The following is a 16,745-nucleotide window of genomic DNA, read 5'->3' on the forward strand; positions in this document are numbered from 1 at the left end:
CTTACCGTCACTGCTGTTGTTGCTGGGTACATGAGCGTCGCGTAGTCGAGGTCGTCTCCTCCAGTAGCGGAACTCGCGGGGCAGGGTGTACGAACGCGGTAGAGATATCTGTAAAATAGCCCACTATATTTTGGCATTTTCTTCAAATTAAATAACCTTTGACGATTTCCTTGGTGCAGTGGTGAGCGCTGTGGTCTTATTCCTCCTTAAATAAAAACAAATTACAAAGCGAATTTGCTTATAAATTGCTTATTAGGCAAAGTATCATTGAATGGCAAAGTTGGCTAGTTTGACGGTAACTATACCATTTAAGTCGTAGGATTTAGGAAGATGGAATTAGCCCTTAATACTGCCATACCCCTTCCAGGTTAGTCCGCTTCTATCTAAGACTGTATCATCATTTAAATCTTAAAGTGACGGTGAGGGGCTTAAAACAAAGGTTCCTTGAATATTTTGAACACATTGCAAAAATCTATCACTGGAAATAGAACTCGAGCAGTAACCCAGCGCGTTGACCTCGGAGTTCGGACTGACTCTTGAGCAGCGACGAAGGCTCTACTCTACATGACCCAAAAAGTCCGAAATAAGGGGACGCAAGATCATGTTTCTTGACTCGTTTCTTACCCTTTTTTGTCAGACTAGCTTATTTATATGCTCGAGACTTCGTCCGCGTGGACTACACAAATTTCAAACCCCTATTTAACCCCTTAGGGGTTCAATTTTCGAAAATCCTATCTTAGCGGATACCTACGTCATAGCTATCTGCATGCCAAATTTCAGCCCGATCCGTCCAGTAATTTGAGCTGTGCGTTGATAGATCAGTCAGTCAGTTAGCCAGTCACCTTTTCCTTTTATATATTTAGACGATTACGAGTACGTTGAATAGATACAATAACAAATAAGTTAAAAAAAATATGAGTGTCGATGACGAAAGAAATTATTACCTGACTGTCGATGTCGCTGGGAGGGCGCGGCGTGTCCCGAGCGGGCACCTCCCCGGACTCGGAGCCGCTGCTGGGCGCCGCCCCCACCGCCCCACTCGGGCTGCCCACCCCTCCCGATACGCCGGAATTTTCCTCTTTTTTCCTATTCCTGCAAAAAAGTTATCTATCACCGATAACTCCTAAAAATTATTCTTAGCACTAACCGTTTGGATGCTACCAAATTAACCAGAGTTCTTGAACTCTGGCTCTCTTTAAATTAAATATTTTTGAATTTTATTTTATTTTATTCAGAAAATACAAGTTAGGTCTTGACTGCAATCTCACCTGGTGGTAAGTGATGACGCAGTCTAAGATGAAAGCTGGCTAACCTGGAAGGCGTATGGCAGTTTTTATTAAACCCACAACCTTTATTGTTGTCTACACGGCATCGTACCAGGACGCTAAAACACTTGGCAGCACGGCTTTACCGGTAGGGTGGCTATAGCCACGGCCGAAGCCTCCCACCAGACCAGACCAGAGAAATTATAAAATTCCAAACCCCTGCCGGGAATCGAACCCGGGACCTCCCACTAATAAGACACTGCGCCAGGGAGGTCTTTTTAAGGGTGGCGTCATGCATTTTGCAAAAATATGATACCTTCAACCGTTTCCAACTTAAAAACCATAAACGGCATTTTGCGAATACACCTAAAACTAAGTGTACTAGTCATGTTCAAACAGCTGAGATATTCTTCAGCAGGTTAACTACGTTATCAGTGCTTGAATCCAACCTAACTTTGTTTAGGTTTTTTTAGTTTGTTTTTTGCCAAGAGCCCCATTTAAAAAGAAACTTACGCATAAGGCGCACCCCAGTTACAGCAAACTTGTCTATTACATCCCTCCAAATAATGAGGCGCAAGCAATATCTCCGGGGTTCGACACCTCTGCATCTTCCTCATTTGCTCCATTTTCTTCCCACCCAACTGGTACGGGAACACCCTATCACAATTCTGGCCATACTGACTACACCCCGCGTCGTTATAAATCCCCCTCATATTGTCTATATTTTGGACGTTCGCTAGAGCGTTGTGTAAAGCGGATACATACTCCTCTTTGGCGTCCCCGTACTTCCCGTACACATTCTGGCTATTATCCTCACAGTATCCAGAAAATTCCCCAATACTCTGTCTGTGGTCCTCAGAATAGATACTAGAGTTATTTTGAACAGATCTTGCGTTGTTTTGCGTTGCTTCATAATTGTTAGTGCTAACATCTGGTAGATAATTTCTCGGACTGCTGTTGATCACATTTCTCGGACTCCGACATTGGACATTAGATTCGTATTTCCTATTTTCGGGGACTAGATAATTTGGGGATCTTAACGGAGTCCTGGGGACTTCATTCCGAAGATTGGAGGGATTCTCGTAGAAAGTTCTAGAGTCTTGGTTGTATATATTCTGGACGCGCAACTTCATGTCATTGCTAGTCTCAGTGTTTTGGAAGTTTGGGACGTTGTACTCTGGTTTTATTTCAGTGTAAGTCGGGTACAGATTGCACGTGTGTGGTAGTACGGGGTAGTTTTGGTAGGAATGTGTCACTTCTATACTAGGCCACGCGGGTGGTTCTGCGTGCGTTTTCGCCCGCGGGATGGGTTGTCTTTGTAGACTACTGTATATTTCTTCGGCCGCGACTGGCGTGGTTTTGGCTAACTTCCCCTGTTTGATTTCTTCCTCTATTACTCTAAGTTCTGCGAGTTGTTTTTGTTTCTTCTCTTGTAATTTCTGCTGGATGTTCACTCGGGAGCCGACGCTTGATCCTTCATTTTCTGATGAGCCACCCTAAAATATTAGAAAGTATTAAAATGAAAACTTAAATTATTGAAATTATATTGCTATCGATTTGGTTAATTTTTTGATAAGTACGCCAATGAAGCGTATAGTGGGGCAATGTTACGTAAAACTTTTCGACACGCAAAGCTCAAACATACAAAGTGTATACTGCGAACATTGTGAAAAAGATGGCACTGGAGAGTCACTATGTCAATTTAAGGATAGTTAAGTTTTTATCGGAAATATATCTAAAATTTTCTATTGCCATATTTCTATGCGATTTCTCAGACGCAGTTTTGAACTTCCTGCTAACTCCATTAACTATTTCGTTACGTTACGGACATTCGTAAGTGTAATAATATGAGGGAGCAAATATTGGATGTTAGTTAGTCCTAGAAGGGCTAATAGGAGTTAGGTTAGATCCTCTGTGAAACAGTGATGTTCAAGAAGGAGGCCGCCGAGCGGGTTCGCGAGCGAGCTGATCCTGCTCGAAGGCGGAGACATCAGGGCGGCGTCGATCAACGTCCTTATCCATCTAACCAATAGTCCCTGGCGCTAGGACTTCGAGGTCGCGAGTGGCTGCACTTGCTCCAGGATGTGTCCAACGGGCATCGCGCGAGAGAGGCACCGGCGTACGTTCTTTAGAGTTCCCGGAGCTCTCTCAATAACGCGCTGAGGAGGGCCACCGAGGGGGTTTTAGTGGGTAGAAATCCCACATAACCCGATTGGGTATCTTCAGAAGATTTCCCCCTCGAAAAAAAAAGGTTAGATCCTAGTCTCACATGATGGTTGTGCGCGGCGGGCAGCGGTCGCCTCCAGAAGGCGGCGGGCGGCGCGGCCGGCGGCGGCACGAACGAAGTCGGCTTTTTCTTCTTACGACCATTTGCTGCGCTAAATATACAGAATCTTGAGTTGCCAGTGAGGAGAATTTTAGAGAGGAACTTGGTAACGTAACCATTGTGTACGATTAAAAAAATTGTATTTAAAGATTTTGAAAAATCTCATACGCAGGCCAGGAATCGAACCCGCACTGTTTCTCAAAAAAGTGACATTGAGGTAATCGAGATAATAATTGTAAGAAATAAATATTTTAAAGAATAAAGAATTAAGCTTTTATAAACGTCGTGTCCCAAAAGCTGATCCACGCGTCTGGTGACCCAAGAGCTGGTGCTTATTTCGCTCAACGGTTGAGCCTTGCCGTTCAGCGAGGTAATAGCGCCAGTGTTTTGGGCACAATGCCCATAAATGACCATTTGGACGGCGTATATTTTTTGTAAATATAAATATTTTTTTTAGTGATGAATTTTTCTGTATGTTTTATAGACTAGAGATAGATTTTATTTTTAATTAAAATTAATTATTAAATTTTAAAGAAACAATCTCTAAAATAAACTGGAAGATTTACGATTTTCTATCGTAATTCGTCTCCTAACCGTAAAATCGGCTGTAACTTTTTTTCAGCTGTTAAAAAATCGGTTTTGGAATTGTAAGAAATAAATATTTTAAAGAAACAGTCTAGCAGACATACATACACACTTTGGCATTTATAATATTAAGTATGAAATCACTCACAATAGTTTAAACGGTAAAAACTTACTGACCTATTGTTGACTGGGTTGGAAAATCTACAGTTGAACACACCCGGTATGACCGCGCTGTCAGTTTGACTGGGTTTACCTACAACAATGACGCCAATGAGGAAGTTTCCAGCCAACGTTCGATAACATTTTCATAGATGGCGCTAAATACTACCCCCACTAAAAACTAAAAATAATACCTACCTATATCTATATGATCTATGCTTTAATGTTTAAGCTGTGTCGATTACATACACCTCTACCTATTTGTAAATTTGGCTGAATAAAAGGTTTTTATTATTATTATTATATATCATTTGCTCTCACGCCCGTGTACAAAATAGATACATATAAAAGCCAAAAAAGTTTATAATATACTTACATACATAAAAATAAATAAACCTACATAAACATTACATACATACATATTTGTACCGGGCGGAGGGTTACACCCCGGCAGGGGAGACCAAACGGCCGGGGGTCAGGGCGACAGGTGAAGAAATCGGCGGACTATCCTAGCCGAGTCCAGCAAGACCGCTTTTTGCATCCTGGCTGCGAGCGAACTGCCACGGAACCCCAGTCGCCTCAGATGTTGAGCGAGGCTGACTGGGATCAACCCATTCGCAGATATGACGATTGGGATGATTTCAGTGGACTCCACATGCCACATGTCGGAAACCTCGTGAGCCAGATCGAGATACTTGCGCTTTTTCTCCGTCTCAGCTCTCACGAGGTTCTCGTCATACGGAATGGTGATGTCCACCAAAAACACCCTCGACTGTGCCCGGTCCACCACCACGATGTCAGGCTTATTCGCTAGAATAGTCCTGTCCGTGATGATGGACCGGTCCCAATAGAGCCGGACTCCGTCGCGCTCGAGTACCGGCACCGGTGTGTACTTGTAATACGGCAGCCTCTCATCCAGGAGACCGTACTTCAGAGCAAGCTCTTGGTGAAGGATTATTATTATTATACACACAGACAGACAGACACAGACAGACAGAGTCGACATAGATGAAGAGTAACAGCTAGCGTGCATTGCAGTTTGCCTTACGTTTCTTCCCCACAAAATCTGTGAACTATAATAGAAGTAATTAATTAATATTGTATCGGGGAAGAAACGTAAGGATTGACACGACCTAAAGCATAGATCATATAAATAAATGTATTATTTTTCGTCTTTGGTGGTAGTATTCAGCGCCATCTATAAAAATTTTATCGAACGCTGCCTGGAAACTTCCTCATCAAAATTCTTACCAATGTGGATTACTAGGATTACCCGTGCGAATTAATATGGCACCTGGCTCGAATGAATGACGTTAAGGTACTAAGTATAATAATATAAAATATTTTATTAGATTTATTTTACAAGCAATTTTAACCGGCTCAATCGATTGTCCTAGCTTACTCTCAGCCTTTTCATTTAATGCTCAACCTTTAAGAACGCGTCACACGCGCCTTCTAAATGTTCCCAAATCTAACTCAAATTATGCGCGAAATTCTATAATTCCACGCTTGGTACGTACTTATAACAATCAGTTCGCTGAGTTTGACTTATTTTACCTATCAAACAATAAATTTAAAAAGAATTAAGAAACTATCATCGTAAAACAAAAAAACAAAAGGTGCTAACATCTAAATATGCATGCAATCATACACTCCCATTTACACACACACACACATGCACACACGCTCACACATACTCATAAGCACACACTCACACACGCATACACACACACATACAATCATACACACACTGTTGTAATTTAATTTTATTTTATTTTATTATTGTATATACCTACATTTATTCTAACTCTATTCTGTTAAAATAGTTTAATTATAATTTTAAGTAATCTCTTTTGGCCTTCTGTTATACCTAGATTTAAATTTAAATAATAATTATGTATTTACGCTGTTGATTACTTTCAAATAAACAAAATAAAAATAAAAATAAAAAAATATTATTACCATTTGGATGGATGGATGGATGTTTGTTACTCAATGCCGAGTTTCTTGCTGGTTCTTCTCGGTAGGAAAGGCATTCCGAACCAGTGGTAGATGCATCCGACGATTCGAAAGCACTTGTGAAAGTTTACTTGAATAAAAAAGATTTTTTTATCACCGGGATCGAGACCGGGCACCGCGCGGGGAAGCGGGAGGAGGGTTGTTTTCGAGCCAGGTGCCATGGTAATGCGCACGGGTAGTATACATTTACTGACATTTTCCCGAAAATACTTTACCATTTTTGTTTTGTGAAGACGCATTTGTACTATTGGTGCCCTGTTGATGCTCGCCCAACATGTAGCCGAGTCGCCGCACGTGAAAGTACCTGCAGATTAAACGGACTTATCAATACTGAATGATAAGCCACCGAGATCATTTGACATTTGCGTTGCATTTAAATTTTGTAAAATACCGTATTCGTGATATTATCACGAATCATTTGCTGAAGATAGTAGGACCGAACCATACGTGATCAAATAAAAAATGCGGAGATCCGTAGAAAAATAAAGAGAAAATGATATAGTTCAATGTGTTGCGAAGTCGCAATAGACGTGGCACATAGTTCAAAAGACCAAAGCTTTTGATATTCCAAGTTGCTGGAATGGCGACTTTACACCGAAGAGCGCAGCGTTAGCAGACCCCTCCACTAGGTCGACAGATGACATCAAACGAGTTGCAGGGAGTCGCTGGATTCAAACTATTCGTCGCTTGAAAATGAACTTAAGTGTTACGACCTTTTTTATTTTTAGGTTTCCATACCTCTAACCCGTATAGGATCACTTTGTTGTCTGTCTGCCTGTCTGTCGGTCTGTCAAGAAACCTACAGGGTACTTCCCGTTAACCTAGAATCATGAAATTTGGCAGGTAGGCAGGTCTTATAGCAGACATTAGGAGAAAAATCTGAAAACCATGTATTTGTGGTTAAATCACACAAAAAAATTAAATTGTGGGTCATGAATTAGTATTTTCAATTTTCGAAGTAAGATAGCTATATCAAGTGGAGTACCATATGAAAGGGCTTTACTTGTGCATTCTAAAAAAGATTTTTATAATAAATAAAAATCTTTTTATGCATCATAGTTTTTGAATTATCATGCAAAATGTCGAAAAAAATACGACTGTAGTACGGAACCCTCGTTGCGCGAGCCTGACTCGCACTTGGCTGGTTTTTTTATTCAGAACCACCAAGCCGTCACCAGCGCGCAGATCTCTGTTCTATTCTCACCTGTAGTATAGTAACATGAAGGCGAGACCCGCGAGGGTGGCGGAGGCCGCCGAGGCCGCGAGAGTGACAGGCCTCATGGCCCCACGCCACGACCACCACCAGGCCGTCACCAGCACGCAGTTCTCGACGCACATCACGCAGTAGAACACAACCTATAGACAAGACGTTGCTTCATTTAGAGCTAATTTTTCAAGAACCAAATAATCTGAAATTGTGCCGTTTATTATAGTACTAGATGATGCCCGCGACGAGAACGAACCTCGTGAATTTAGGTTTTAAAAAATCCGATTTTCCGGGATAAAAAGTAGCCTATGTATGCCCCGGGACGCAAGCTATATCTGTACCAAATTTCATCAAAATCGGTTGAACGGATGGGCCGTGAAAGGCTAGCAGACAGACAGACAGACAGACACACTTTCGCAATTTATAATATTAGTATGGATTTGTTTACGCATTATTTATTTTTGAAGTAAAACTTCTTTAGGTGCGACTTAATCTGACCGAGTAACACAGATTTTTTCAGATGACCGTTATTTCCGTCCGTATTTAATAGGGCCGCCAAACAGAACTGCTGTTTTGGGGCCACCGATAAAACTTTTTACCAATATTTTAAAAAATTGTATCCCGTATTATTTTCTTATCATCATCATCATCATGATCAACTCATCGCCGTGCCGGCTCACTACAGACCACGAGTCTCCTCTCAGAATGAGAAGGGTTTTGGCCATAGTCTACCGCGCTGGCCATGTGCGGATTGGTATACTTCACACACCTTTGAGAACATTATGGAGAACTCTCAGGCATGCAGGTTTCCTCACGATGTTTTCCTTCACCGTTAAAGCAAGTGATATTTAATTAATTTAAAAAAAAAATCTTATACCAAAAGATAAAGGATAAAGGAGGTCAAAGGATAAATAAAAGCTGACCATTTTCTGCCTATGGTTGTGTTCCTGCAGGTTGATGTACGCGAACACGTAGACGAAGGCGATGAGCGCGGACAGGTAGGCCTTGCGCGGACGGCTGATGCGCTCGCCGTGGAACACGCTCTTCGGCGAGATCAGCCACAGGAACATCGACACCCAGTGGAGACCTGCCAACAACGGAAACGAGTACAGCATCGCCCTTTAGCCGTCTGTTTGCCTTATATGATACTAACTTATGCTCGCGACTTCGTCCGCGTGGACTACACAAATTTCAAACCCCTATTTTAACCCCTTAGGGATTGAATTTTCAAAAATCCTTTCTTAGCGGATGCCTACGTCATAATAGCTATCTGCATGCAAAATTTCAGCCCGATCCGTCCAGTAGTTTGAGCTGTGCGTTGATAGATCAGTCAGTCAGTCAGTCAGTCACCTTTTCCTTTTATATATTTAGATTTTACATTTCACCAACGTTAGAGAATACGAGCGTCGCGTGGTCGAAACATATCAAAGTGTAAAATCGACGACTTTAATTTCACAATGTTTCCGCTTGGATCGCTGGCTGTCAATATATGAACGAACCTTTAAAACAAGGCAGAAAACTGGTTTTCATGCTCTCGTGCAAAAAGTGTTTTATGGTGGTGCCTGAGCCTAGCTTCCTATGCTCTTCTGATACTTTATATATTATGTAAGCTACAGTTGGTGTCACGTCAAAAGGTCTCCGATCTTAAACATGCGCAGTGGGTGGATATATCGATCTAGATATTTGGCGTCTTGTTAAAAGGCTTTAGATTTTGTTCCTTTGCAGTGGGTGATTTATCGATGTATGGCTAAAGCATACGTAACGACCAGAAAAGGTGAAGTATCAGAGCCGTATAAAATGGCTTGTTTTATGCCCTTGTGGTACAATCTACTATTATAACAATGAAATGAAATGATTTATTTGTTCTACAAAGGTCTTTTTAAAAATTGTGCCAGGGACCCTGAAGTATTTGCAAAACCTGTATCTCAGGGTCCCAGCTCTCCCTCCTCCGTCATTCACAAATAAACACTTACTTTATACAAAAACTAAATTTAGAATATGAAACTTAAAAAATACTTGTGTGTGTGAGTGTGTGTTGTGTGTGAGTGTGTGTTTGTATGTTAGTGTATGGGTGTGTGAGTGTGTACATGTGTGTATTTTTAACAATACATTCCAAGTGAAGATTACTGTAAGAAATATAGAGATGCTTACCTATAACTAAAAACACCCAATACTCGTAGACTAGAGCGTACACACTGAGCGCGCATATCCGGGCCGACACCGTCCCGAGCCGCCACAAAAACTACATCAAACAATTGAGGATTAGATACAATAATAATTGGCAAACTACAAGCGGGGATTGAAAAAAATCAGACCTCGCTTTTTTATTTTCGATGTTGTAAAAAAAGTGTTAACTAGTTGGGGAGCGTCTGTGAAAAGATCGTGCCATCATATTGAGCTGACGCAGAAGGCGATCTGTGGTGTTTGACAGCTACAGTGTAAAGCTCGCAATCACGTCTGATTGGCCGACACTCGCTCACTATTGGCTGCAATGCATTGTTGCAATAAGAATACCATAGCCAAACACTGCAATTGAGATTGTTATAATGATTGATGCACGGAGTTTTACATTATGGAGATTGTCATGATGCAACCTTCTCCTCTGGCGCACTGACGCTTCAAACGCACTAACGTTGGTGCCTTGCCATGGCACTCTAAATCTAATGTGTCTCCTTCATATGGTGTTCGAGGCGGTGAAGACGCCCTAAGCACGTCCTTAACGACCCCGACGATCAAATCTTGACCGACAATGCACAATATCTTATAGGGCAATACACATTTACAACCTCTGCACAGCGTTTTCGCCGGAAGACGTTGCCCCTCCGATCTCTCAGTTGTTTCTTCAAGCCCTAGGGACCCTCTCCAAATTATCGGTATAGCCATAAGTGAAATAATTCCATCCAAAGTTGAACCTTAAGAGTTTGCGTTAAAGAACAAAGTTAAAAAAACTCACTTGAAAAATAACTCCGAGCCAAGTGAGCACGAGGCGGTGCACGTTCTGCAGCCGCACGTTCTTGCTGAAGCTGGCCAGCGCCCAGCACACGGAGAACAGCGACAGCGACGCCGATATCACGTTCAGCTCCGCGAACGCTTTGTTCGCTACGGACATAAATGAATGTTTATGTATACCTATGTATGTATATAGTTGTATTGCGACTCCCCATCTTACAGTTCTATAAGTTCTTAAGTATCGGTTGCATGCAATGGTTATTAAGTCTATGTATTTTTTAAATCTTTGTCAGTATTAGGCAATGAAGATGTTTTAATAAAATAAATAAATAAATGACTACGTATAGTAGGTACGCTATTTCCACGGATCTATACTAAAGCCGGATGGATATCACCGAAAGAAAAATATCTTATTGTGATAAAAGTTATTTTTCTATGACATAATCAGCTAGAGAAAACGTGCCGAGCGAGAGCCACAAACTGGAGAGTGGGGTCTCACTCGCACAGTTGCTATTACAAAAAAAAAAATCGTGTTAGTAGGCTGGAACCATTCATACTTCATCATTTAACAAGCTTATTGTATTTAGCTTTAATTTAAAACTTTGTTTGTGACTTTTTTGTGTGAAAAAGAAAAGTCATTCTACATAATAATCTGTGGAGTGTGGATCAATCATTCCATCGAACTGGCATACTCAAGCAAGTCAAGCAATAACGTCTTTGTAGTAGGTTGCGCTTTTATGCGGAAACTAATTTTTCCGATGCGATTTTAAAAGTGGTAGTAGTGTACCTGAAGGCTCATACACGGTGGGGTCTGGAGTGATCGCCAGCTCACTGGCGGGGTCCAGGTTAGCGTCCTTCAGCAGTATGTGCAGCTGCAGCAGCAGCATCGGCGCCGCTTCGCAGAACGCGTGCACTAGCCGCAGCATGCCTGTCCGAATGTTTTATACTAAGATTATAAATGCAAAAGTATGTCTGTTTGTCTGTAATGATGACGCAGTCTAAGATGGAAGCGGGTTAATGAGGAAGGGGTATGACAGTTTTATTAAACCCATGCGCCTCACCGGTTTCTACACGGCATCGTACCAGAACGCTACGACGACGGAACAAACGCTGGTCCTGCAATAACACTTACATAGATCTCGAACTTGGTGCTTCACTCGTCTCAGCTCGACAGGTACGAGCAGGCGCGCGTACCGCCACAGCACCCCCATCTGCAGGCAATGCAGGAGTATGGGCAGCCACGGCGGCCGGTCCTTGCGGCCCTCGCTCGCCCACCACATGTGCAGGTACCAGCGAAGCGATAACACCTGGAAACGTGTATTGGTATTTTGTCCTTCATTGATTTAAAGGAAAAAGACCAGAGTCGTCTGTTTTATAGACCGAGTAAGTAATACTCGTAAGTACAATCCGAGGGAATTCCTAGGAGAACCTCAGAAACTGACATAGCTCAACAAATTAGAGACAAAACATACCTTGGCGCTGAATTGAGACCCTCCTTTTTGGAAATCGGTTAAAATTTGAAAAGTACACATTATGTGATACTAGATGATGCCCACGACTTCGTCCGCATTGTCTTCGTGGATATAATTTTTTTTAAATCCCGCGGAAACCTTTAGATTTTCCAGGACAAAAAGATGCCTATGTCCTTCCCTAGGATGCAAACTATGTCTCTACCAGATTTCGTCAAAATCGGTTAAGTGAATGGTCCATCAAGAGATAGCAGACAGACATGCAGACACACTTTCACATTTATAACATTGGTATGGATAACGTTAAACATCACTTCAACTTTCGTGACACGTATCTAATATCTTGTCGTTCATACAAACCTGTGATATGAGTAGCGACGTGATGACAATAGATATAGTGGCTGCAAAGGTACATTTATATCCCCGTTCTAGTAGCGCATAGCCCATCACGAGGTCGAAAACCACATCGCAGAAGTACCCCGCAAGCGATATCACGTTGAACAGCACGTCGCACAGTGGCAAGAACTCTGCCATCTTATTAACATTTCTTCTATCTTTTTCTATGTAAATCTTGCATGTCTGTCGAAATAATATGGTTTATGAGCGTATTTATTTTAAAAAATACAACTTGAAACGGAACGCGTTTTAATTTTTTAACCTATGATTTGAACTGTCACTTGTCAATTTGATCTGTCAAGCACAATAGGGAGCACACATGCACACATGGAGCACACGTCACTGTCGTCTGTGCTCACACGTCACATGCCAGTGCTGCCAATTTAGAAACTTAGTCGCTAGATCTGGCGAAATTTCAAAGATGCGACTTTTTTCACTTTTACGGCGATTATGCACTGCACTACCGTCACCTAACGTATTTTCACGGACTCGGATCGGATGAGTTCGTAACCGCCGTTAGTAAGAAAACATATTTAGCAACTTTTGAAAAGTGTCTTTGTTGAAAAATGTTTACGCATGAAATGGGGATCATGGCCTTAGAGGTAACTTGGACCTCCAAGAATGAGGATGACTTGCTTCTAAAAGTCAGTTCCTTGATGATCTTATTTGACATTATGAAAATGAAATAAAAATTGACGTTTATTTTGTATTGGTTTCTGTGGCCCTACCGCGTTTGTTTGACAGCTACAATGTCACGATCGCAATCATCTCTGATTGGTTAATGCTCGCTCACTATTGGCCACAATGCATTGTTGCAACAAGAATTACACAAATTCAGCCAATCAGAACAATAAAGATTGTAATAATGATTGATGCAGGGTTTAGACAATCGCCCTTCTGACTTTTAGCGACTTTTAACTTATTCTATATCTGGCGACTTTTCGGAGGCGTTAAATAGAAATAGCGACAAACGGTTTTACGAGTTGGCAACACTGCAACGGTCAACGTCAAGTCAACTGTCGTCTGTCAACAAAAACGAATCAACGAATGTTTGTGATTGTTGGAATTGGAAATCGTTATTGTAAGATTTTCGAGCTTTTTATGTATTTTCTAACAGAAAAAGAATAAAATGTCCAATTACACTGACTTAGTAAATAAAATAGGTAAAGAAAGCTCGAGAGCTGCGTGCAAAAAGTGTGGTTATGCCGGACACCTAACATTTCAGTGTAGAAACTTTATAAAAGTAAGTTTATGACTAACAATATTGTATATTTCGATATTACGCCTAAAATTAATCCCTATTTTAGTCTTAAATGTTTCCGTTAGAACTCTTAGGTAAAGACAAATATAACCTAATGTATTAAAAAACCACAATTCTATAAACATTCCGGAATGCTAAATGGGATCTCTTAATAATAGCCTAATAAAGTTCCACTGCTTCCTATCTTATAGGAAAGACGGATATAGAGCCGATCATACCTTAATATCCCCAGCCCCAGATTGAAGAACACACTAGCAAAATAACATGCTTTGGCAATTTATAATATTATAATAATAATAATTATTATTTATAATATTAGTAGGTCATCACAAAAGCTCGATCATTGATTTGATTATTTGTTATCATGATCAACCCATGACCGGCTTACTACAGGCTTTCACCATAGTCTACCACGCTGACCGACTACACATACCTTTGAGAACATTATGGGGAACTCTCAGGCATGCAGGTTTCCTCACGACGTTTTCCTTCACCATTTAAGCGAGTGACATTTAATTACTTAAAATGCATATAACTCTGAAAAGTTAGAATTGGTTGAACCCCCTCCAACCTCCGATTAGGAGGTGGACGTCTTAACCACAAGGCTATCACAGCTTTCTTTTTATTTGTTATAGGTTGACCCAAACAAAGAAATAGTCCTAGATGTAAGCAGTACTAGTAGTGACAGTGAAGAGGAATATGCAACACCACTGCAGAGCTTAAGAGAGGCGGAGTTGAGACAGAAATTACAAGAAAAATTGAACAAAGTGCAACAGAAAAAGAAGTCTAAGAAAAGGAAGAGATCTAGGTAACTTTATAATAATAAATATATATATAATAATAAAAATAATTTTGTGGTCCTACCCCTTATCTGTTGTATATGACATGCCAGAAATAAGAGCAAATATGGCCCCGCTGTATATACCCATACTCACATTGTTTGTCACAAGCCACTTTTGAGTGGTTACATTTAATATCTATGGTGTAGTACCCTGTACCCAAGTTTGCATTTGCCGTAACAGGTTAACGCAGGCACATCCAAGAGCAAGTGCAGTTGGAGATAATTCAATGCTTAAAAAAACTACTTACTAAATATTAGATCCTAATTAGTTTTTACCAAGTTGTAACGATTCAAAGAACCTACTGTTTGAGGCTACAAATCATACCAGTTAAGATGAAATAGTTTTTACTCAAATAATCCACTAGTTGTAAAACTGGTGTTATGCAATGCTATGAATAGCTGGGACTTATATTTTGGTCATTATCGATATGTAGTTGTTAATTATAAATAACTAGAGATGCCAGCGACTTTGTCCGTGTGAATTAAGGGTTTTTAAAAATCTTTGATTTTCTAGGATAAAATGTAGCCTATGTCCTTCCCTGGGATGTAAGCTATCTCTGTACCAAATTTCGGATGGGCCATGAAAAGCTAGCAGACAGACAGACAGACAGACACACTTTTGCATTCATAATAATATTAGTATGGATGTTGTTATTAACGGTTTTCACTGCACATTCATTATATTTATGATTTTATTCAAGGTCATCAAGCACTTCCTTATCAAGTAGCAGTAGTTCATCATCGTTGTCATCAGAAAGTGGTGATTCAGATTCACATAAAAAGAAAAAGAAAAAACACAAGAAAAAGTCTAAGAAATCCAAGAAACCTCGCAAAGAACATAAGAAAAGTAGAAAATAAGTTAAGACACATTACACTTGATGGCTGTTTATTAATTGGAATTTGCACAATACATGATACATGAATGCCCTGATAAAAATCATCCCCCATATTTAGGTTGCTGTACCTAAGTAGTAAGTAATTTGTAGCTATTATGCAACAAGTGATAAAATTTGGTGCAACTTAGTAAAGGAAGGCCTTAATAATCATACAAAAGCAATGTTTAAATACCATTAAAAATAATAGGTTAATTGTTTTTAATACAAGACTGATGCATTTAATTAAATGAAATCATGGAATATACAATTTTGATATTTTTGATGTTGTTTTATTTTTTAACAAATTACTTTTACCGTGTTTGGAAGGAGCCCTATTGAAATCAGTTTCTGGTTTATTCATTTACCATGTATCTAAATACATGGTGAATAATAATTGAGAAACTCTTTGCACAAGTACATCCTGAATGGGGAAAGGCGCACCACATAAGTAGTTATTTTTTATAGAATACATCCTAGGCTTGTCCCTAGATAAATATACAGTCTTACCACTTTGTGAAGCCTTAAATGTTAGTTTTGTCTCCAGTTTTTCATAACTTAAAATGTTACAAAAACTTTGCTTATTTTTATTTTACAGTCATTAGGCACTCCTTAAACTACCTAGGTACCAAATGATATATTTATGTAACATCGGTAGGTTATTATGGTTTACATAATGTCATTAATCATTATAATTAATAGGAAATATAGGCCAAATGACAACAAATCTCTGAAGTTACTTAACAATCTACCCATGGATGAACATTAGAAATCGAAAGGAGAAAGTAAAGAATTCGCTTTCAAACTTTGTCTGAAATCTTATTTTTGAATAGCCTGTACCTATAGAGTTTGTTGAAAAGTACAGGAAAACATGTTTAATAATAAAATGTTTCTTACCTGAATCACTCAAATTCTTTCAATATTGTAGATATTAAGTTCACAGACCTATTCCCGTACGATAGGGGTTCGGAACAATAAAAACATATTCTCACCGTAGAGCAGTGTTAAAACGCATTTATATTTAATTTTACATCAGTATCACAATTTAAAATCTACAAAAAGCTCAAGTATTTTGGTTAAGTTGTTAAAAAGTTTTAGTCAAGTTCACGTCAAAAGTTCACAAACAGCTACGCCATCTAGCGGATGGTATGTCAATTCCGTGAAAGCTCGATCGATTGTTTTGTTGCAACCATCAGTCACACCGTGATTAGAATGAACGCACCCAGCTTAACAATTTGAATTCCTGCTAGACACTACGCCTTGAATCTTTAATGAGTTCAGAGTAGGTAATTCTCGTTTGTTAAAAACTACTTTACCACGATTTCTTGGTCGGTCATACTATATAACGGTTTTTTTGCATCCGCTATGGCTGGAGATCTAAAACAAATGCGAATTA

General features: G+C 40.0%; 2 protein-coding genes across 2 annotated transcripts in view; one reads left to right on the plus strand and one right to left on the minus strand.

The window, feature by feature from the left end:
* The window catches only part of LOC117983465 (uncharacterized), an 18,747-nt gene extending 2,131 nt beyond the window's left edge, over window positions 1-16,616 (minus strand). Inside the window, exons 1-14 of the mRNA XM_034970021.2 lie at window positions 16,247-16,616; window positions 12,340-12,558; window positions 11,643-11,817; window positions 11,298-11,438; window positions 10,515-10,660; window positions 9,713-9,803; window positions 8,485-8,648; window positions 7,559-7,710; window positions 6,570-6,658; window positions 4,354-4,429; window positions 3,535-3,643; window positions 1,779-2,761; window positions 945-1,092; window positions 6-108 (exon numbers count right to left, since the gene is read on the minus strand). Coding sequence (XP_034825912.1) covers window positions 6-108; window positions 945-1,092; window positions 1,779-2,761; window positions 3,535-3,643; window positions 4,354-4,429; window positions 6,570-6,658; window positions 7,559-7,710; window positions 8,485-8,648; window positions 9,713-9,803; window positions 10,515-10,660; window positions 11,298-11,438; window positions 11,643-11,817; window positions 12,340-12,513 — 2,551 coding nt within the window. The 5' untranslated portion in view covers window positions 12,514-12,558; window positions 16,247-16,616. The remainder of the gene's footprint in view (window positions 1-5; window positions 109-944; window positions 1,093-1,778; window positions 2,762-3,534; window positions 3,644-4,353; window positions 4,430-6,569; window positions 6,659-7,558; window positions 7,711-8,484; window positions 8,649-9,712; window positions 9,804-10,514; window positions 10,661-11,297; window positions 11,439-11,642; window positions 11,818-12,339; window positions 12,559-16,246) is intronic.
* On the plus strand, window positions 13,381-15,632 carry LOC117983477 (protein SREK1IP1-like). Its single transcript, XM_034970042.2, has 3 exons — window positions 13,381-13,618; window positions 14,272-14,444; window positions 15,179-15,632. Exons 1-3 carry the CDS (start codon window positions 13,505-13,507, stop codon window positions 15,333-15,335), a joined length of 444 nt encoding a protein of 147 aa, XP_034825933.1. The 5' UTR covers window positions 13,381-13,504; the 3' UTR covers window positions 15,336-15,632.
* Window positions 16,617-16,745: the final 129 nt, after the last annotated feature.

Source organism: Maniola hyperantus, chromosome 7, assembly GCF_902806685.2.
Source record: "Maniola hyperantus chromosome 7, iAphHyp1.2, whole genome shotgun sequence".
Lineage (NCBI taxonomy): Eukaryota > Metazoa > Arthropoda > Insecta > Lepidoptera > Nymphalidae > Maniola > Maniola hyperantus.